Genomic DNA, 22,958 nt, shown 5'->3' with positions numbered 1-22,958 from the left:
ACCATTCTCATATCATTCCTTTCTAAACGGTCAAGATCTTTCTGCTACACTGCCCATGTCTCACTACTGTCCAACATAACACTTCTTACACAGGCCTCATACAACCTACCTTTTAACTCAATTGACAAGACTCTGCTAGTCAACAAAGGTAGTAACTCTCTGAACATTTTTCAAGCAGAACCTATCCTGCAAGTAACACTTCTTCCAACACCCCCTTCACTGCCCAACATATCACCTAAGTAACAGAAGTTCTCGACTATCTCTAACGAGCCACTGTTGTACATCATTAAAGCTGGAAATACTTCATTCTCTATAATCTCACCTTTGCAACGCTTGCATACAAACTGAATGTCAGCCCTTAACCTTCCACCAATACTACTGCACTTCTTATGTACCCAATGCATGCAAGTCTGACAAAAAATTGAGTTACTACCAACCCCTTTCCTGCAAACTCCACAAGGCCACTTTCCAACTACAAGGTAACACTTGGCTGCAATGCTACTAATCATGACTTTAGACTTTGCTGTGTTCACCCTTAGCCCTTTCTCTTCTAGTCATTTCTTCCACTTCTCAAACTTTTCAACTAATTCTTTCATCGACTCTGCTATGAGAACCAAATCATCTGCATACAATAACTCCCATGGACAACCTGTTCTGAACTCCATCAACAGCGCTTTTAAGACTAGAACAAACAACCAAGGACTAAGTACAGAACCTTGATGTACACCAACATTTACACTAAATTCATCACTAAATGAATCGTTAATCCTGACACGACTTCTAGCATTGCTGTACATAGACTGTACCATCGTAACTAGCCACTCATCTACACCTAATTTTCTCATAGCCCACCAAACAACTTCTTGTGGCACCCTATCAAAAGCTTTCTCTAAATCTACAAAGGCAAAATAGAGATTCTTTCTCTTTTCTAAATACTTTTCCTGAAGCTGTATGAGTAAAAATGTTGCATCTGTAGTGCCATGCCCTGGAACAAAACCAAATTGCATCTTATCTATATCAATTCTTTCTCTAAGTAACTTATCAATCACTTTTTCAATAACTTTCATCACTTGATCAACCAACTTCAAACCTCTATAGTTACCTCTTTCTAATGCATCATTCTTGCCCTTGAAACAATTCACTATTACACTCGACTGCCACTCACTCGGAATATCACCATCCTTTATAATCTGATTAGCAAGACTTGTAATAAGGTCAACTCCAATATATCCAGATGCTTTTACCATCTCTGCAACAATACCTGATACTCCTGCAGCCTTGCTAATCTTCAATTTCCTAATAGCCTCCACTACCCATTCTGTCTTGATCTGCATAGCTGGCCCTTCTATAACATCATCATCAGAGAAATTATCCTAATCCCAATCAAGCTCAGTGTTAAGCAACCTCTAATAATTATTCTTCCAAGCTACCCTTTTCTTCTCCTCCGTGCTAGCCAAAACACCTCATCATTACGTATACAATTCTCACCTAAAACATCTTGATTAGTCTTCTTCATTTGCTTTGCTATCTTGAATACCTCATTGCGCTGGTCTTCCCTTCTTAACACATCTGCAAATCTGTTTCTCTCTGCTTCTGGTTTTGCCTTATACACTGCTGTACGAGCACAACGCTTAGCTTCTAAGTAAATATTTTTACTACCACCTGACTTCCACTCTTTACAAAGTTTCCTCTTTTCCTTTATACACTGGTCAACCTCATTATTCAACCTCAAGCATTAAAATTTTTGGGGATCAAGGTATACTGAAAATGTATTGTCTGTTCTTTATTGACTTTGTTTAATAACTTGAATGTAGTGTTAAGGTTATTTTCCACTTCAATGAAATTTTCCATGGGATAGAGCAGAGAAAAAAAGAAAAAATCCTGAACATACACGCAATTAAAACTTTTGCACAAGGTGGGTGAAGAATTTTCCTTTCCATTTTGTTCCAATGAAAGTTGAATTGAGTTAAAATTTTCTCAATGCAGAAACAACAGGTAGAAAAATAGTTAATGAATCAGTTTGTTTTACTTCATGTGAATTACGCAAAGTGCAAAACTTTCCATATTTAAATGTTCCCAATAATATAAAAAGAAATTACTATTACTCTATTCTGTTTTTGTCTGGAAAACAACCCTTGGCGGTTTACATAGAGTTTTATTAATATATATCTACAGTATCTTGTTATTTTTCTAGTGGAAAAGAATTTATAAAAAGGCTTTAAATGCATGTAAATAATAAATTTCACAATCAAAATGGCACAGAACGAGTTTTTTGCGCCAATCAACCAGTCACCTTTTGGGGATGTTGTTTTTAATTGTGTGGGGTTGCCAACAGTTTTGGATTCGCACCAAGGTAGTTGGAAAACATTCGGTGATCAAAAGGAACTATGCACAATTGCATTATTATCTCCCCCAAATATAATTCTAAAGCATGCAGATGGAAGGGTATGTTCATGTTATTTTTTCCTGATTAAAAAATGAAAAGCTTAGTGTTTTGTATGAACTTCAGCTGTTAGAGCATATTAAAGAGTTTTTTCGTGTAATTCCCATATACAGATCTATAGTGTATTTTGTACATTTAGTTGATAATGTGTCAAATAGGAGATCCAGTCAAAGAAAAGTGTATGCTAAAATTTAATTACATTACAAGACGTTTCAGATTGCCTAGTGCTTCACATGCATTCTTTACGTTTCATTGAGTATCAATTAATTATATTTTAGTTCTTGGGTGAAATAAAGTTATCCGCTTCAATGCAATTCCATCAGCAATCAGTAGATAGCATTATTATTCAAACAAATCAACGAGTGTATGGTATACGACTTGCGAATAGCAGAGATTCCCAGATATTTATAAACACACTATCGCAACTTCATGAAGTACTTAAGAGAAGTGGTGTGTTGCTTTTTTAGTTAGCAGTAAATTTTTGTTATATGAAATTGAACTGAGAGAAAGTGTTTAATATGGTCTTAATTTAGTTTACAATTTATAATCTACGCAATAAAAAACGTGAATTTTAATTTTCGGGTTGTAAAAGAAAGGAAATATATAACAAAAACATATAAATATATAAATAAAATGTATTCTTACCACCTTTTGTCTTCAAAACTCATTATTGCTTTACTAAGAAAGATCTATGCCATCAATCCCTTCATAGAATCCTTACGGGTTATGCTACTAATTGAAAAGTCATTTAATCATCTGTCTAATATTTTATGTTGTACATCTGTGCAAATTCCACAACTCTTTTTAACCTTGTAGGTGAATCATCTAACATGCAAACAAAATCAACATATGCATATCAGCAATTAAACCAGTCTAACTCTCCCCACCATATTCAATATGGCATACCTCAAAATGATAGTCCTCCTATGATGTCCCCTATTCAGCAAATTAAGCCACAAATGCCACAACAACAATCTGTGAAACCCAAACAAATGCCATCTGCTCTACCAACAGCACAACCTACACTACAACCGCAATGGCAACAGTTACAACAGCAACTGCAACAACTGCCACAACAACAACAGCAACAAAAAACACAGCTACAACAGCAGCAATTTAATTTGCAGATGCAAATTCAGCATCAGTTACAACAACAACAACAACAACAGCAGTATTATCAGCAACAACAATCACCTTCACACCCTTACACAGGCTTTTCACCACAACATTCGCCCATAGATCAATATAACAACATGATTGGAAAACAACCTAAAAATCTGTTGACGATGTTTAATCAAGATCCATTTCCGCCAGCTGGTGAAACTTCACCAAATGTAATGTATCAAAATTTTATCACTGATGAGTTAAAAAGTGGAAAAGATTTGGAAGGTGATATTAATGTTTTTAAAACTTACAACTCACAATCTCCCCCTCCATCAGAAGAAGGTAAGAAAAATAGGTTTCTTTTTATACCAAACTTTTATGTCATTAATCTTTATATTATATTTATGATTATGTAACTTATAAACCTTAAGTAATGAATTTTTTATACACATATAATGAATGCTGCATGAAATTCTCTTTTTAGACATTTGGCTGTGAAAAATTTGATATGCGTGGAATATTTTTTCCAGAAGATGAGCAGAAATTAAATTGCCCAAAACTAGAAAAAGAATTAAAACAAAATTCAAAATATCTGTGTGCAAAAATTAAATATGCCATATCCTTAGGGTGGGAAAATTTAAAGCTTGATGTGTAAAATTTAAACTTTTTATACCAAAAAAAAATCTCACGAATAAATGTATACTATTAATAATATATTAATAACTTTTATTACATTGTGGAAAAAATATTTGTTATGACGATGCAGCTACATAATTAAATATGTGGAACTACCTAATCTTCTTAAGGTATAATTTTATTTAGAACTAGCATGCGATGTTCTATCAGAGGCCATAGAAAGAGGGAATATCGAAAAGGCAAAAGAAATATCATCTCAACTTGCAAAAAAAAATTGTAAATTGACTGTCCAATTGCTCAATTATGAAACTATAGAAAAACAAAAGGATTTTCATATTATCGTTTACGTGGAGGATAAAGTTGATCCTGGTGGTGCACCTATTCCAGTATGCATTGACCCTCAAATAACCGTGGGGATGCTTAAATATAAGGTTTATCATATTCATTGTTTTAAATTTGTATAAAAAAAATAGAAGGAAACTAAGAAATTTGTTTCAAATAAAGTGGCGACCAATATATTAACCAGTTTTATAAAACCTTTACAGGTTGCAAAAGAATATGATTTTCCTGTTGCAATACAACGTTGGATTATAAACGATAGGCTTTTAAAGGATAATGAAACACTGGTTAAGTGCGGTGTCAAAACACCAGGGACAGTCATATATTTATACTTACTATCCATGGAAGATGATCAAAAACGAAAGGATGTGCAAACTCAAACGAAACCTTCAATAAATGGTGAAGCAATGAGACAACAAACAATGCAATATAATATAAATAACATGTCAGGGAATATTTCACCATTCTCGCCTTTTGGAGGAAATCCAAACTGGTCACCATATGGGCAGAGTATGTATACTTGTTTGTTTGTTTGTTTATCATGTATGTTTAACAACAAGAAATATTTTAGTTCCTAATTTAGCATGTTTTGTTGGTTTTGAATCAGAAAATCTCATTTAGAAGACATTTCCCGGAAAAAGACTGGCAATAACCAATTTAAATATTTCTAAGCAGAGATAATTGTGTGTGATTTCCAAAATGTCTTAGTATGTTTGATCAAGTATAAAAAGAACGGTTGTTTCTTTTTATAACTGAAAAATGTCCTGTACTTGAACGTACTATATACTGGATCATTATTTTGTTCACACTGTACACCTCTATTTACCATTCAATGTTAAATTTGCAATGGTGCTGCAAATTAAAACTGTCATAGAAGTGAGGGATGGGCCTTAAAACTTAATGGGGGAAACCTATATTGGTTGAAAGAAAGTGAAAAATAGGTTGTGGGAATGGAAGTGACTTCGCAGTATGGGTCACCCTGAAATTTTACAAAGGTGTTTGCACGTAAGTTGCTAAGTATGAAAATTAAATCCTGCCCATGTTTTGAGTATAGCATTTGCTTTGGAATCTGATGGAATTTTTTAAATGTCTATTCATTTAAATGGTAACAAACATGTCTCGACACAACACTTTGTTTTTTCAAATTGATTTGAAATTAAAGAATGAAGTTGACCAGAATGATGATTTTATTAAACTTAAAAGCACAACTATATAGATTTAAAAATAAGAAAAGAAGAATATTAGAATTTCACAACACAGTTGTCAAATAAAATGCAAAACCAATCACAACATTTTTCAATACAAAATTTTATAACAATTGTACCATGTTTGTTAGGTTGTATATAATAATGCTATGAACAGATTTAATCAGCCATGCTGTATTTATTTTTAAATTGCGGAAAACTTTTATTCAATGTTTAATTCCTTAGATATGCCTCAGCTTGGACAATTTGGATTACAACCTCAAATTCCTCAAGTGCTACCTCAAAATTATCAAATCTTCACACCACCATCAATGGGTGTAATACCCCCCTTAAAAATTGTGAAGTCAAAAGACCCCTTAGGTACGTCTTTTTCCTGGATTACCTATAATAATCTATATTATAATACCTGTATATGTATGTCTGCCACGCATATGGTAAAGCAAGTACTGAGATGCACGCAATACCGTATAAAAAGGAAGAGCAAATCCGTGTGTTTTTTTACGGGCAACTAACTAGTTATTACATAATACTGTTAATGTTTTTGTAAAAATTACATTCTGGTTTACAATCTTGTTTCAGTATATCTAGGGCTTTTTACATAAGAGAAAATATGCATAAGAGACCATGATAAAACTGACTTGAAATTAAACTTAAATTAAGTATGCTACGAAGTATAATGTATCTTTTTGGCCTAGAAATTGGGCATTTTGATATATAATAGCAACTATTGGTTTTATAAGTGATATCAATTTTTCCTAACATTAAACTGCTTAATTGATAAAAAAGGTCAATACATAAGATTATTTACTTGGTGATAATTTCCACCCTTTACAGAAATGCTTTATCTTTACCTTATGTAGAAAAAAAAAAGTTCTTCAGTAAGTCTTTTTAAATTTTTTAAAAATCGTCCATAAGATATTCACATTTTGGATTTCATAACTTATCATATTCAAAGCGTGAGATATTTTTTGTCTTGGTTGGCAAAGTTTTATTTTGATTTCCACACTTCCTTATCCAAAACATAAAGTTAGTGAAACCCTCACAGCAGATTTTACTATTTCAAAAATCATGACAAATTTTTATATTGATGTTATATAAAGACCCTCCTGTACTCTCCTAAATGACCAAAAATTTAGAACGAAAAAAATTGATTTCTTCCAAAATTGTTTATAGTGGCATCCTTTTTTTCAAATAGAATTTTTTTGTTTTTGAGTTTTATGTAACAAAAAAAATGGACATATGTTTATCTTGCAGCAGAACTGATAAATTATATTTACGTGGTAACTACAATTTGAAATAAACAGATTCTATGACATTCAAAAAAGAAAATGATTATAAGTAACTCTTTATTTCCTCCTAAAATTTAGGCAAAATCTAATGGATCAGTTTTTACATGTTTTTTTAGTGTTTTCCTAAAATGTGACCCCGAAACCTCCTAGATTCTTCTAAAATCTAAAATTATTAATTTCATCCACAAATTGTTTCTCTGTAATGTAATATATCTGCAACCAGTCTCTACTTTTTACTCTTAAGTTTTATTCATGAGCTGAGTGGCTGTTTCAGCTATGACAGGATAACAACAGGGTGCAGCTCATTTATGGCTTCTTAAGTTGGGAATCTTTGTCATTTTTAAGTAAACACACTGTGTAGAAAGAAATTGGAAAAAGACATGGAGATCTTAAGGCAAAGGGTCATCAGCAAGAGCTTGTCTGAAACTAGTTAAAAATAAGCACCATCTTCGTATGTTTTTTTTATAAAGGACTGTACTGCTAAAACTCTAAATTTTCTTTGAATTTAAAGCAATTTCACATCTATAAAAAAATTTAATATTTTTATTTCAACCAACACATTAAATTATTAAATGAATTGGAAACCCCTGTCCAGAATTAGAAACAAAATGGTGTCTTGTGGCTTGTGCTGGTTTTCGTCAACGTATTGCCATAGCTTTGCAGTGTGGTTGAATAACTCAATTAGAAGGCTGCGATTTATATTTTATTCAACCAACAGGTTTTCGGGCGTTGTTGTCATTGCTAAATGACACGTTTGTGGAATTTTCATATGGTCGCAATGGTAGAGCCATTTTGAATGTTGACATGGATGTTGTTGAATGGAGTTCGAAATTTGTTCCTTACTTTGTATTCCCTGTTCTTTGTTTTTCTGTAATAACAGTCATATTTTGTCTCTGCGTCAAAATAGTACCGCAATTAGCGAGACACATTACAAAAATTTTTTGAGGAAACTAGAATTAAGTTTTAAATTTTGCTTTTTGATAGTTACTTTGATAGTTGCTTTTGATTGGAAATTCAGAGCCTCAATTTTTTAGTTCAAGACATGCAAAACAAAATTTAGGTTTGCATTATTTGTTCTAAATTTACCAAAAAATCATCAAAACTACACTTATTTCTTCAGTATACAATCGAAACAAACATATGACATGAGATCATGCTTATATTAGCATACTGGAATGCAAAACTCTGCTGCTGCAAGTTTAATTTTAAACAAAAATCATAAGTAACGGTTCACATATTTGTTATCAAGTAGGGGGGCAGGGAATTGTTGAGAGTCCTTATGGTTTTTAGAGAGTTGGAGGGGTTAGTTGGTGTGATGAAATATGGCAATAAAAAAAGATTTCGTGGCATGTTTGTATTTTTTTGAGATCTATTTCGAGGTTTTATAGGAAAAAGGACATCCAGACTTTTGGTTCCATTAAAAAGGTTTTTTTTTTGTTGACATTAAAAATAACCATTTACAAAAAATTTATCATTTCATCATTAACTTCTTTTTAAGTATTTTTTCAAAAGGGGGGGGGGGGGGGAGGGTAATAAAGATGATGACACAATTGGGGAGAGATTCTTATGATTGATTGCAGGGTAGGGGATGGGGAGTCAAAAAAGTCCTTAACAATTAGGTATCAAATTAGGTATTATATTTAAAAAGGCGTGTATGTTATTTTTTAAATCCTTTATTTCTTTGTAACAACGCAGTATTTAGTAATTTAAACAATATTTTTAACTTTTTCTTTTTTCTATTTTGTCATCGATCTTCAACATTATGATTGCATTATGGTTTCACGATATATCTGTTTTAGTAAGAAAAGAAGGTTGGGAGTGCCCTAAGTGTACCTTTAAAAACCCTCCAACATTTCCTGGCTGCAAAATGTGCTCAAGTAATCGTCCCGATGACTATAAAGTACCTGATAACTATCAACTTGATCCAGAAGAACAAGAACGACTGAAAACGGAACAAATGTTAGAGAAGCTAACACTGCAGGTATGTGAGCTATTAGCCTGTTTTACTTAATTTGCCTGTAGCAGTATATAAGATCTATAAAAATGGGTTGATTTTTAGGAAGCGTATGTGTGATTTTATTCTCAAATAAACGGGTGAAAATTTGGAATCCTGCTGAGATATGCGAAAAACAGGCTTATATATTTATAAAATAATTCTATTAAAGAATTATTTTATAAAACAAACAAAGCGTCGACAAAAAGGTGTTGTTAAACGAAGACACAAATGTCAGGAGGAATCAATAAGCTTGCCATAAGCTTTAAAAATACCCTGAGCCGAAATATGCTTATAAGAAAATATGTAATAACTTTTAGGCGGAATTCAACCGTAAAGCCGAAGAGGTCAAAATGGCGCAACGAAACTACCTTCAAACTATGGAGCATGTGCAACAAAAAATCCTTCCAAATCCAACTCCCTTCGATTGCCCTATTTGTTTTACAAATTTCGGAAAAGGTGAAGCCGTGATGCTGCGGGAATGTCTGCATTGCTTTTGCAGGTACTAGTGTTTTTGTTTATTTCTTTAATTTTGTCATTTAGCTCTTTTTGAAAGCAGAAATGTAAAAACTAGATGTTCTTTATTGTTTCATCACTTCAAATTAAAACTTTTTGTATAGGGACTGTTTAGCGGAAACAATAAAAGCTTCAGAAGATCCTGAAGTACGTTGTCCTCATAACGATGGTTTTCCTTGCCCTGCTATCATCACTGGTCAAGAAATCGAGCAGGTGGGTGACAGTTTTTATGCGTCAATCTATATACCATATGTGCTCATCTCTTAAACTGTCCAGCAAGTTGTGTTTTGACAGGCTAAAATGTTCAATTTTATATACCAGTATCGTATGTACTCATCTTTTTAATGTGAAATGTGTTTATAAATTATAAGGATATTTCTTTAATATTGAAAAAACTTGAACATTTTAATTTTTAATGCATCCATGTTCTGTCGTGTATAACAGACTGGTAGCCTTGTAGTAGAGCGTTCACTTCCAGTGTAGTAGGATTCAGGCTCAAATCCCGGCCGATTCATGCCAGAGACAATACGTGGGAATAGGATTTTTATTTTAGGGGATTGTCTTCTTGAGCGATTGCTGTGCCTGACGGCTTTATATGTACTGAAGGACTTTCTTGGAAGTTCCACTAGTTGTTAACAGTACTAGAAGGAACGATTTTTCTCGGTTATTGTTTTGCATATTTTTCATTGAAAATTATCATGACGAATTCAAAGGAGTGGACACCCTGCTAACAAGGGGAAATATATTATAATATTTCTTTCGTTTCTTTAGTTACTTTCGCGCGAAGACTTTGCCAAGTTTTTGGATCGTAGTTTAGCGGCCGCTGAGCATGGTACAGAAAACAGCTTTCACTGCCGAACACCTAACTGTAAAGGTTGGTGTATCTACGAAGACGAAGTCAACTCTTTTTTATGTCCTGTATGCGAGAAACAGAACTGTCTGACGTGCAAGGCTATCCATCCAGACAAAACGTGCAAGCAATATCAAGATGAGTTGAGAATTAGAGCAGAAAATGATGAGGCTGCTAAGAAAACACAACAAATGTTAGAGGTAGGCCTTCGTCATTGCTGTCGTTAATGTAGTTAATATCGTTGTCCTTGTCGTTTTTCTCGTCGTCGTTGTTGTTGTCGTCCTCCTTGTCGTTTTTGTCGCAGTTGTGTTGTTTTGTTTTTCTCACTGGCGACTTCGTTGCAGTTGTTGTTGCTGTTGACGTCCTTCTTGCGGTCGCCGTCGTCGTTGTTGCTGTTGGTGTCGTTGTCGTCCTTGTCGTCGTCGTCCTTGTCGTAGTTGTGTTGTTGTTGTCCTCTTTGTGGTCGCTGTCGTTGTTGTTATTGTTGTTCTCGTTGTTATTGTTATTATTGTTGTTGTTGTTGTTTTATTCGTCATCGTTGTTGTTGTCTTCGTCGTTAACCTTTGTAATTTTTGTTGTTGTAGTTTCATGGCCTTAAGTTTTACAGTTTTTTTTCCTTTCTATCATGCAGGAGCTTGTAACGCGAGGAGATGCGATGAACTGTCCGAAATGTAAAATTATCTTGCAAAAGAAAAGCGGTTGTGATTGGATGAGATGTACGATGTGTAGAACGGAAATCTGTTGGGCTACCAAAGGACCAAGATGGGGACCAAACGTATGTATACAGTGTTAAAAAAGAACTATTTAACGGGGTTCATCCAAACCTACAAAGCTGGCTTGGTTTATGGTTTTTATAGGAAACCTAAATAAACTAAGGGGATTTTGAATTTTTTTTGTGTACATAAGGAATTTTAAATGCCCCTCTTTTACATGTTTTTTGTAAACATCTAAAATTTTAAGGTAGGTCTAGCTTATACATTCTACTTTCTGATAAGGCTGACAAACATGCTTACGCTTATTCTGATCAAAAAATACTAATTTCTAATTTTTGCATTTACAAGGATTGTAGCTATAACAACTGTCAAGAGACACTAATATAAAATAAATCCAATTTATATATAAAACCCAGCAGCTATGTTTTACCTGTGGGCAATATCACTCTTGTAAAGACTCATTTGAGGTTTTGAAATAACCCTATTACATGCTTAATGTTTCAGTAAAACTGAACCTAAATATCACTAGCGTTATATATATAAAAACATGTGAAGTAGACCGAAACTGGAATAAGTCCTGGATAGAGATTTCACTGTGCTAATTTTTGATGGCCACTTAGATCATATCTCGCATTTATTCGTTTCCTTATTTTTAGGGTCCTGGTGATACCAGCGGCGGGTGTAAGTGTAAATTCAATGGCAAGAGGTGCACGCCCACTTGTGGAAATTGTCACTAGAAATCTTTGAAGTCACGTGCCAATGTTGTCACTTTCGCACTCTCGACAGTGTTCCTGCGAAACTGAAGAAAACAACGAAGTAACGAATTACAATTTAGATCTAGACGCTCTTTGTTATGACCGATACATCAGATCCTGACCTTCTCTGCGCGTAATTTTTGTTGTAAGTAAAGTAAATAATAAGCAGTGGCTTAGGATTTATGAGGCATTGATATTGCGGAAAAGGCATTTCCTTGAGTTATGTCTTGTTGAAATATAAGTTGTGTTTTTTTATCGTATTTGCAATTCTCTGTTCCCTTTTAATATATCGTGGTAGACAAAGATCTCTCTAGAACAGGAAAAATATTATCAAGGATATATTTGTAAAATGCTTTGAAGAAGTTGATAACTTCCCTAATTTACTGTAAATCTTAATATACATATGTTACTAAAAGCAAACAAATTTGGGTTTTAATCTTCGATGTGTTATAATTCTTTTTTTAACGCAAAACAATTTGTAAGCGCGTGTCGTCTTGTCGTGGATAAAACTGCAATTTAAGTATTATATTTTTAAACCTAGAATTTATTCTAAATAGACACAACCATAGCGGTTGTGCATTGTTTAGTTCGTTATGTAAATGTTATTTCAAATAGATTTTTTTCTACACTCTGGCGTCTCCTTTTTGTCTATGAGTCAAAATGGTAGCCAACATCCGTATTTATTGAATGCGCTATACCCAATACATTCAACCTCCAATGAATATCAGATAACAACATGCATCTTTTGTTTAATAAATGACAAGTAAAAAATATAATTTAAAATTCCATCATATTTTAACACTCTTTTTGTTTGACATAATCAATTTATGAAAATGTCAAAAAAATTATTAGTAGTAGCCCTATTGACGTCACAACGTTGCGCGCTATAAGCCTAAAAAAAATGGTTTTGGGTGTTTAGAAATACACTGTTTCGCCATCGGATGTACCTTATCGGTAACAAATTTCGTCGGTGAAAAGTGTTCGTTACTAAGGCACAAATTCGTCAAGGTAGAACCCAACCTGTTTTAGTTGGTTGTACATTGTCCACACCCTCAACTATTTTTTACGCCTAATCAACAACTTGATACCAAATTACAGCATTAAACAGACTAAAGAGACAAGAATTTTTCTTCTTTTTCAATGCATGATTTTTCTTAGGCTTGTAAGAAAAAAAATAATTTTTTTTCAGCTTTTATTTAAACGTTTTAACTTGTTTTATAGATTAGATATATCTTCCACCTCAATAACACATGAATAGCTACGTCAGTTTTCAATATAAAATGTGTAATGTAAAAAAAAGATAGCAGGGCCAAGTAGAAGACATCAATGTCTTATCATCGATTCCCGTTTTGATTTTAATAAAATCCCTTTTATTCTCCGCAAGAGGAACTTTGTAAACCTGACTGGTTTTCCATTTGCCCCGCCAAACAAACTTGGAGTTTGACACAAAAGCCGACCTCCATTATCTAACTCGTCGAACTTGCCTGTTACACGCTTTTTTATAAGCCACGCGAAGCTGAAATTTCATAAAATTAAGCGAATAACAAGCAAGAAGCCAGCCTCAGATGGAAAAGTTAAATTTAAACTTTAAACAACAAAAACAACAAATTAAGCATGGATTTCTGTAGCACCTACGCATGTAAAGTTTCACGTAAAGTAAGAATAATTCGAACTTATTACCCGGACTTCTTCTTTTCTTTACGCTTTTACCAGATGGAAAGAAGTCCTGGGAAGGAGGTTAGAAATAATGGTTGACTTCACTTGGGATATTAAGCAACAAACTAGGCTGGAAGTCCTAAAAAATTAAGCAGCTGCAGGCCGAAAATTTGTGTTGCTTATTAGAAAAAGGCGTGTAGTTATAAGACGGCAGTTTATTGTGCAAAAACAGGGTTATGTCGTCTCGCCGTGCCAATATAACAAAAAGAAATAAAACACCCTGGGGTCGAGGTTGTGATTATGGATTTTTCATGATCCTGGTAGCCATTTGAATCAGGTCTATATTTTAAAACTACGAATTTTTTCTCACTTATTGACATGCAGAAAATATGCTATTAATGTTTCGAGAGAATACAAAGTTTATCCTTTGAAACAAAGGATCTGCAATAAGTCTAATACGATGATATTACCACGAAATACTTTAGTCAATTACAGAAATGATTACGTTAAACGATACACGTTCAAACCAGCATTGGTTACTCATGACATAAGCGTTCTCGTTGACAACACGTCTTCAATATAACTTTGTAAGTATGACCATTATATGTTGAAATAAGCAATAACATGTCAGACATTAAAAGACTCGTTGAAGAGGTAATTACATAATCTAATACAACCACGACGTCAAAACCTGGCACACACGATGCAAACAATAATAGGAGTGAAAGTATAATAACACAACCTCATTACCAGGATCTTTTTAAAATAAACAAATTAATAAATAAGTAAGTCGTTATGTACAGATCAGGAAAGGAGTAGAGTTCACATGTGGTAGATTTTAGCACCGACGTGTGAAATCACCCTTGGAATTTGTGGAACGCGTGAAACCTCGATGGTAGATTCTACCACCTACACGTGAAATCACCCCGGGTTTTCTTCCATGTAAATTCCAATTTAGAGAAACCAGAGAAAGATTCTAGTACTGAAAGTTACTTAATTTAGTTTCATGTGAACTTATATTTATAATCGAATGAAATGGACATTAATTGTTGAAGCGTAATGTACAAAGAGTTCATGAAAAAGATATTTCATGGAAAATTACTTTTATCAGTTTCTTAATTTTTAGAAGCTCCAGCCTCTAGTTTTTTAAAAAAGACGTGTATATAAAATAATAAAACAATTCGAAAGTACATGCACAAATTCGATGACATTTTTTCTTAACAGCTTTTTTGACATGTAGCAACCTCAGCCCAGGGGCTGTTCAATGATGGCGGAAGTACCTAACCTCTACAATGCGTTATATGTCCGATATTTGAATTAGTGTCCCAATGACAGAGAATGTACAAGAAAAATCACGGACATTAGGGTGAACATACAACCGAAATGACGTAGATCTTGATGTTAATCTCGTTTATTTTTTTTGACAAGCAAGCATATAAAGCATAAATGCTTTTTTATTACGACAAAATTAACTCCACTGCTTTTAGGAATATATTATTCAGCCACTGTTATAAAAAGGTAAGCTCTTGTTTTGAGGGACCGGCTGTTTTTTTAACCCGAATTTTGTTGGCCAGGGAAGCAGTCCCGCGTCTTTTATATTTGTTTACTTTTTTCCATTTGTGAGCAAGGCAAGTGTGCAGCTGGCTGGCGACGTTAAAAACGTTTTCGCACCAGCATCCTATTTTCTTTTCTTTTACATTTTTGTTATCACGAGGCTAGAAGCATGTTTAGGTTATCGTGTTGTTTGAAACGACGTTGCAGTATTTCGTCAAAGTGTTCTAAAATTTTGGGAAATAGTTTTAATACGTACATTCGGCCGTCAACGATGACTGTGCAACAACAGAATCGAAATGGTTCGAATCTATCCATGCTTAATATAAACCCTGCAGTCATAGCAGTTGAATATGCAGTAAGAGGCCCCATTGTCATCAAAGCATCTGAAATTGAACAAGAACTTATTGAGGTATAAATTTCTGTTGGTCAGCCTTGTGACATTTTATTCCCTCATATTTGCACTACTTTTGTTGTGTGTGTGATTGTGCAGCTGTTTACCAGTATTTTGGGATGTATCTGTTCCTATAATATGAACTAACGCCTGATAGATATTTGTCTGATAACTTAAGTGAGAAGTCATGGACTTAAGTTTTAGCGGAACTTGAAACACTTTTTTGTAATTTGTTACACATGCACTTCTTTTACAAAAAAGTTAGTATATATATGTAACATTTTCTGTGTCTTTTTCCATAAAATTATAATTCAAATTTAAATATGTTACACAGCCACACTTAAAGTCTCACATGGTAGCCAATAGTAGTGGTTGATTGTTTGTAAATAACCCCTTGTTCTATGGCTTTTGTTATCCCATGTTGATTTTAATGTGTTCAAATATTTTGGAACATCTGATAGTTATTGATACTGATTAGTTTTGTGTGTCTATAAAGATAAAAATTTTATCTCTAGGGTGTTAAAAAACCATTTGATCGTGTCATTAAAGCTAATATTGGAGATTGTCATGCTATGGGACAAAAACCTATCACCTTTATTCGACAGGTATTTTTTTATGTAATGTATAAGCATATAATCTGCTCTTGCACTTAATAAAAGACTCATGATTTTGCAACCCTTTAATTGCTATCCCTTTTAATCCCATGTGGCCTATCTATTACATAATCACTGAACATATGTTGAGGTGCGTACATGTAACAATTGCATTCTCAGGCTCTTGTGTTTGCATCTTCCTATCCTTATATATGTGGCTCCCCTAAATTCAGAGTGAATTTTTTTTTCTGAACACCTGCAAGCAAAGCAAAAGTTTTTTTAATGCCTAAAGTTAAGCCTAGTTTTTCATGGCCTTTGTGCAAAATACTAAGCCTAGTTTTGTGTATAAATTACAACAGCCTACCTTGACGGAATAGTAGATATGAGAAGTCAAATAATATTTTTTCAGACTAGAATACAAAAAGTAGTTTTCACTGTGTACAGTTTATGTTTTTATCCAAAAATTAAGTAAGTTTCTCATCTTGTTCTTGCTATTTTCTTTGCTTCTTCTAACAAGTTCTTCAATCTAATTTGAATGACTTTCTAATGACTTTTCTTAGAGTAGGTGTTTTTTTTTGTTTTTAGTTTACTTATTCTTCCATACGTAATTTTGGGTTTTATTTTTGTTTTTTGCTTTATGGATTTTTGGTTTGCAGTAAAAGTTTTTGCGTACTTACATAGTGATTAAAATATTTTATGATGAACTAATTCCATTTTAAGGAGTTTTCACTTTTTTCTCTGTAATACCTGTATGTTGGCAAAGTTTGAATCCATATCTTGTTACAATCTTTAAACATAGAAGCAAATGGAAATTTAATAGACTTGTGAAACAAATTTTCAAGATAAGCGAAATAAGTACAACCGCGTTTATCACCTTGGATTCCCATTTATATCTTCTGACTAATGCTGTGTTGCAGTTGACCTTATTTATATACTTCTGACATCTTTTACAGGTCATTGCTGCTTGTACATACCCTCCGTTAATTGACCAAAATATTTTCCCAGCTGATGTAAAAGAACGGTCCAAAGAAATACTCAGTTCAATCAATGGAAGCACAGGCTGTTATAGTGCTTCTAGCGGGCTAGACATCGTACGAAAGCATGTTGCTAGTTTCATTGAGAAAAGAGATGGTTACCCTTGCGATGCAAAAAACATAATAATCACAAATGGTGCCAGTTCTTCTGTGAAGGTAAAATATGTTTAACACAAAAACAACTTTTTAATAACACCAAAGGATTTTAACAATTCCTTGATTCTAGGCAGTGTAAAAATAGACTTATAATAATTCAGACTGAATTTTAATTGTAATTCTCAAGCATTATTTTTATTACAAGAAAAAATCCATTTTATCAAAAAGGAAATAGCAATATTCTACAATATTCTAATACCCCCCCCCCCTGCATGTTGTTTTTCGAAAAACTACTTTCACATTTTAAATGATCTATATTTATTACACAATATGCATCTTTTTTACAGTTACTTTTAGAATTATTTCCAAATGATGAGTTAAAAACTGGTGTCATGATTCCAATTCCACAGTATCCTCTGTATTCAGCTACTGTTGATGAGTTTTGCATGCAGCAGGTACGTTGTAAAATAATTACTCTTCATTTTTATCAGTTTTTTATAAATTCTTGCATGGTAACTCCAGTACTGACGTTAAAGCTGGATTTCCATTTTGTGTCGGTCCATGTAAAAAGACTTTAAAGTGCATTACTGTTATCCAGATTATATTCTCAATATTTTCCATTCAGCATTACTAAAATCAAGGGTTTGAGTCGTTTAGTAAGTTTAGTAAAGAATTTATTTTTAAACTTTTTTGAGCTGAAATTTTTACAAATTTAGTAGAAATTGTGATAGCAGAGCCTTCTTATTCTACAGACATTAAAAGGTGTGCAGGAATGAAAATGAAATTGGACAGCACCGATTGTTCTGAGCATGAAGTTGAATCCATGAACCATAAACCATAAATTTGATAATAAATTTTCTTTGTGTGGGATAGACCGACTAAGCAAGCATTAATAGTGACAAAACAGTGATTTTTGCATGTTTTTCACACCTTTAACTGTAGAGGTAAGAGAGCTGTGCGTCCTGCTACGCTTCTACAGGGAATGAGTAAGCTTTTTATTGTGAACTTATGAGGTATACCTTTTGAATTACAGTTAGTTCTACGTAAAATTTCACTCATTTCACTGGTTTAAGTATGTTAGTAGTGAAATGACATTGAAAGGTTTGGGCAGAAACATCTTTTGTTCATGTCAGTCAATGTATCACTTCAGGTTGGATACTACTTGAATGAAGAAAAGAATTGGGGTTTGGATATCACAGAATTAAAAAGATCTTTAGATGAAGCTAAGAAGACTTGCACTCCTCGTTTATTGTGCGTTATTAATCCTGGTAATCCAACCGGGCAAGTTTTATCGTATGACAACATAAAAGAGATCATACAGTTTGCGAAAGATGAAGGTCTATTTCTCCTTGCGGATGAAGTTTATCAAGATAACATCTATGATGAAGGGTGTGAGTTCCATTCATTCAAAAAAGTGTTACACGATATGGGATCTATTGATGATTTTCAAATGGCTTCTTTTCATTCATGTTCCAAAGGTTTTATGGGAGAGTAAGAATTTTTGATTTTAATTTATTAGTTTGATGTAACTCGGTGTTATCTTAGTGTTTTTAAGATTTTAATTCTCCAAATACTTTTGCTTACCTTCTTCCAACAAACTACAAATGTACTGGTAAACAGGAGATAAAATTAGGCTGGATTAATAATAGAATCCACGTGAATTTGAAGTAGTTATAAATGTATGCACACCTTGCTTTTTTATCATGTTGTCATTATATTGTTTTTTTCCTCGCCAGATTGATCTATAAGGATTAAAGCTATATACATTAATCCTAGTATGTCTGTGTTTAAAGGTGTGGTTTAAGAGGTGGTTACGTTGAAGTTCTTGGTTTAAGTGATGATGTGCACTACCAGTTGAATAAATTACAATCCGCACAACTTGGTTCGAACGTAACTGGACAGATTGCAATGGACTGTATAGTGAATCCTCCAAAAGAAGGAGAACCATCTTATGAATTGTTTATGAAGGTACGGAAACATTTCTAAGTATTTAATAATATTCAGATGGGGTCATATGTATTTCTCAAATGAAGATTTGAGACAAGAAAGGGCTTGGTTTTGTGGAAAAACAGCTAAAATTATTGTTGTCGTCTTTGTTGTTGCCCATGTCACCAATGTTATATAAAAAATATATTTAAAACTAATTTTTTTAGGAAAAAACAGCTGTTTTATCCTCTTTAAAAGCACGTGCTGAAGTAGTTTTCAATGCATTGAATAAAATTGAAGGTGTAAGCTGCAATCCATTGTCTGGTGCTATGTACGCTTTTCCTCAGATTCACCTGCCAGAGAAAGCTATTAATAAAGCAAAGGTAGGATTTGGTATGTTATAACAACTGCAAGAGTTGTCGGGTTAGTGTGTGTTAATCATAGTATGTAAAGAATGTTTAGTGTCCACCAAATATATCACATCCCCCAAAAACAATGACTGACAGTAAAAAAAAAAGATTTCCCAACCTTTTAAACTGCGTGATATGTATCAGTTCATAATTCTTTGTGTACAAAACAGAGAGAATCAGTTTGTTATCCGGAAGGAGACGTAATTCCCCAATTGAAAGGTGACGTTCTGTGTAGGTCGGTCTAATGCACTGTTGGGAAATAAGAGGATTACATATAGGAGTTTTTTTCTGCACAGTGTTGTCTCATGGGGAATTTTGTTAAGGGATTCCAGAACACATATACAGTTACAAAAACGTAGGTCTCACAAAGTACAGAGCCCCCAGTTTCTACTTTTTAGTCTAAATTCACTAAAAATTATTACATTACTTACTTTCCTAGAACGCGTACATGGTAATATAAGCTCATCGTTATTGTGTTTAGTCGCTGAAGCAAGAGCCGGATTTCTTCTACTGTCTAGCGTTACTGGAACAGACTGGCATTTGCGTTGTACCTGGAAGCGGTTTTAGACAAAAACAAGACAGCTACCATTTTAGGTGAGAAATATTCCCAAAATTCTTCTGCTTGCTACTGAAGCTTAGTTGGTACCAAAAGAGAGGCACAAAATAATTCCCTTTAAAGGCTTTTACATCTAGCGATAAGTGTAAGGATGCAAAATCACACCTTGGTACATTTAGTCTAAAAAGGTCCAAAAAGATTTTTTCTGGAGAGAGTGCTGTTCAGGAAGCTACTCAATGTTTAATAGAAAAAAGCAATAACAACAATATTCATTAATTATCTGCTTCTTTTTTTGTCCGTATACCAATTTAAGTTTATTCGCTGCAGTCCAAAAATTCTTTCTAACTTTACAGCGATTAAGTTGGAAAATTTACCTTTACTATCACCTTCATCATCATTATTATCAATCAGGCTCAGCGCATTGAATGTGTAGCGTAGGTTGAAGATTTCAACGTATACCATATTCAAAACATACCATTTTTGTTGTGTATTTGTTACATTATGCTTTAGAATGACCATCTTACCTCCCATGGAAGAATTGGAAATCTTTTTAGAAAAATTCAAACAGTTTCATGACAATTTTATGAAGGAGTATCAAGATTAAATAAAATTGTAATTGTGTAATGGATTTCTTAAAAAAAATAGATGACGAAAATAGCCTTTGGTTATGAGAATATAAATTTGACGGCTCCCTGGTTGGGTTCAGTTGAAGACTGATTCTTTGTCTTAACAGAATGTGTTTTATATAAATACATATTTATATAACAGTTTTTTAAAACTTATCAGTGTATCTATATCTACATACATAATTATTTATGGAACTGGACTTCAAGTAGTCAAGCATTGAAGCACCTAACGTAACTTTTAGTGTTGACAACACCGTGATGTAACGACTTAACAAGTGTACGTCAGATGTGTTGGAATGAGAACGCACGCTGCAGTTGGTTGTTATATTTAGGGTGGTCACCCGTACTAAAAATCATAAAAATCTTAGATCTACTAGAATTTTATTTTGTACTGAGAATTGTATTGGAAATTAACTGGAAAATGTATTGCGATGTAGCTGACTTTTTTGAAGTTACTAAAAAGTGAATACTTGACATTCCACTGTTTTTTGCAAACGTGTTTTTACCACCCCCTCTTACTTTTAGGAACCCCACCCTTCTTATTTTGAGAGTAACCCCCCTCCTATAAAGGGGTTAAGCTATTATCTTTATCCTTTATATGTAACGGATATGGAACGCAAACACCCTATTAATTTGAACTCACTAGTCGTTATCCCGTGGAAAATCCACGGGTTCGCTCGTCCTTTTTATACCGCATTGCGTGCTTCTCGCTATTGCGCAGCTAAGCTACCATTTTGCGTGTCAGACAGACACTCAGACAGACGTATACGGGCATTATAATATAGACTAGTCGTTAGACCGTGGAAAAATCCACGGGTTTGCCCGTCATTTTTATACCGCATTGTGTGCGTCTCTCTACCTGCGCAGCTAAGCTACCATTTTGCGGGACAGACAGACGGACGGACGGACAGACGTTATTCAAATATTCAAATACATTAGAAGGCATTTTTTGTTGTTGTTAAGAAAATATATAGAACCTAACAAAAAGCGATGTTAAATGGTTACAACAAATTGATAGTGAGAAAAAAATTAGAAATAATTCCATTTGTCACTTTGTCTGGCTTTTATAGTCACCAAATGTAAATAAAAAATACTTGGTATTTTAGAACTTTTTTTCTTTCAAGATCTCTAATACGTAGATAAGTCTCTCTAATTTTCTAACGTTGCCAGTTTTGAATATTGCCACAGTCTTTGTTTACTGAACTTATTCAAACATAAATTTAGATATATTAATAAAAAGATATAACTTGTAAAAAAGGAATAGAAGAAATTCCTTTAAACTAATTTAAAGTTTAGAAACTTCAAGTTCTTATCTATTATGTATTGAAATAAATGATGTGGCTGGTGGGGAGGAGAAATGCTCTTTTGAGGCCAATTCTGGGTAGCTCTCCCTCTTTTAGCTTTTTTTGATCAAAATAAGGATGAAGTGTTGATCGCAAAACCATATCTTTTTGTGGACTTGCAGGTTGAACAACCGTAAATTGTACAATTTTTGCGAGACATACCGATGGAACGATCTAAACGGTAGTCTCTTTTTCCACTAGGCGGAATACTTCGTGCGGAGCGTTGCGGGTGTTGTTCTCTCTATCAAAATTCCACCAAAAGCAACCCCCTTGTCGAGAAATGAAAATTTGAACTCGTTTCAACTTTTCCGACATACGCAGATTCGCCATCCAAATAGAGTTCACAGATATGTGAAAGCATCGGTGGCAAATATGTCCCTCTCTGACGCGTTCTAGAATGCGTCGGCGCTCCAAAAAATGTATGTATCTTAAATTGAGATGTTTAATGTTGTTTTTAAATAAAATTTATGATTTTTTTTATAGAAGCTTAACAAAAGACCAGGAGCTGGTCTAGAGATATGCGTTTTAAAACAATTACGACCACCATTTCTAGAAAGCGCCGTCGCAAAAGTCTTGGGCCACGATTTGTAGAAATGGTGGTGGCACAATAAATTGAAACAAAGTTGAACTACGCATTATTGACCCGCCTCCCGCTTTAGCCTCGATGTAAAAAAGGCAAGAACCCCTAAGGACAACGTTGGGTCATCGCGTTTCCTTCCTCGGAGGCGCAAAGTCAGATAGTTAAAAAGAACTAAATAGCTGACATCAGCTATTTCTAAAAACGTGAGCACGAAACTCGCTAACTACTACATTCAGAAATCTAGCTTTCCAAGTAAGCGTTGTATCATCGAGAAAAAAGCTGCATTCGAACTAGCCTGTATTTCTTGTATATCCAATACGTAAATCAAAGCAATATTAAATGAAATTTTT

At 33.8% G+C, this 22,958-nt stretch overlaps 2 protein-coding genes across 3 annotated transcripts; both read left to right on the top strand.

Moving 5' to 3' along the window:
* The first annotated feature begins 2,173 nt into the window (after positions 1 to 2,173).
* Positions 2,174 to 12,471, top strand: LOC130613893 (ranBP-type and C3HC4-type zinc finger-containing protein 1-like). The gene is made up of 12 exons (XM_057435248.1): positions 2,174 to 2,445; positions 2,722 to 2,893; positions 3,260 to 3,889; positions 4,370 to 4,614; positions 4,729 to 5,032; positions 5,953 to 6,087; positions 8,816 to 8,997; positions 9,330 to 9,511; positions 9,630 to 9,738; positions 10,297 to 10,575; positions 11,007 to 11,150; positions 11,745 to 12,471. The coding sequence occupies exons 1-12, from the start codon at positions 2,254 to 2,256 to the stop codon at positions 11,823 to 11,825; spliced, it is 2,655 nt and encodes an 884-aa protein (XP_057291231.1). The 5' UTR covers positions 2,174 to 2,253; the 3' UTR covers positions 11,826 to 12,471.
* Positions 12,472 to 15,054: 2,583 nt separating this feature from the next.
* On the top strand, positions 15,055 to 21,159 carry LOC130614265 (alanine aminotransferase 2-like). 2 transcript variants are annotated; one of them, XM_057435684.1, is made up of 9 exons: positions 15,055 to 15,462; positions 15,960 to 16,049; positions 16,991 to 17,227; positions 17,515 to 17,622; positions 18,318 to 18,658; positions 18,961 to 19,135; positions 19,321 to 19,476; positions 19,985 to 20,097; positions 20,928 to 21,159. In XM_057435684.1, the coding sequence occupies exons 1-9, from the start codon at positions 15,223 to 15,225 to the stop codon at positions 20,947 to 20,949; spliced, it is 1,482 nt and encodes a 493-aa protein (XP_057291667.1). In that variant the 5' UTR covers positions 15,055 to 15,222; the 3' UTR covers positions 20,950 to 21,159. The 2 variants fall into 2 exon arrangements, with proteins under 2 accessions (XP_057291667.1, XP_057291666.1); XM_057435683.1 differs by having other exon boundaries at positions 15,061 to 15,462; positions 20,570 to 21,159.
* Positions 21,160 to 22,958: the final 1,799 nt, after the last annotated feature.

Source organism: Hydractinia symbiolongicarpus, chromosome 11 (genome assembly GCF_029227915.1).
Source record: "Hydractinia symbiolongicarpus strain clone_291-10 chromosome 11, HSymV2.1, whole genome shotgun sequence".
NCBI lineage: Eukaryota > Metazoa > Cnidaria > Hydrozoa > Anthoathecata > Hydractiniidae > Hydractinia > Hydractinia symbiolongicarpus.
This window is presented reverse-complemented; position numbering and strand designations above follow the sequence as displayed.

Coding starts and splice junctions, on each gene's coding strand:
- LOC130613893 (XM_057435248.1), top strand. CDS start 2,254: ATGGCACAGAACGAGTTTTTTGCGCCAATCAACCAGTCACCTTTTGGG. Junction 3,890..4,369: donor TCCCCCTCCATCAGAAGAAG/GTAAGAAAAATA, acceptor AATTTTATTTAG/AACTAGCATGCGATGTTCTA. Junction 4,615..4,728: donor TGGGGATGCTTAAATATAAG/GTTTATCATATT, acceptor AAACCTTTACAG/GTTGCAAAAGAATATGATTT.
- LOC130614265 (XM_057435683.1), top strand. CDS start 15,223: ATGTTTAGGTTATCGTGTTGTTTGAAACGACGTTGCAGTATTTCGTCA. Junction 17,228..17,514: donor GTGCCAGTTCTTCTGTGAAG/GTAAAATATGTT, acceptor TCTTTTTTACAG/TTACTTTTAGAATTATTTCC. Junction 19,477..19,984: donor AAGCTATTAATAAAGCAAAG/GTAGGATTTGGT, acceptor TATTGTGTTTAG/TCGCTGAAGCAAGAGCCGGA.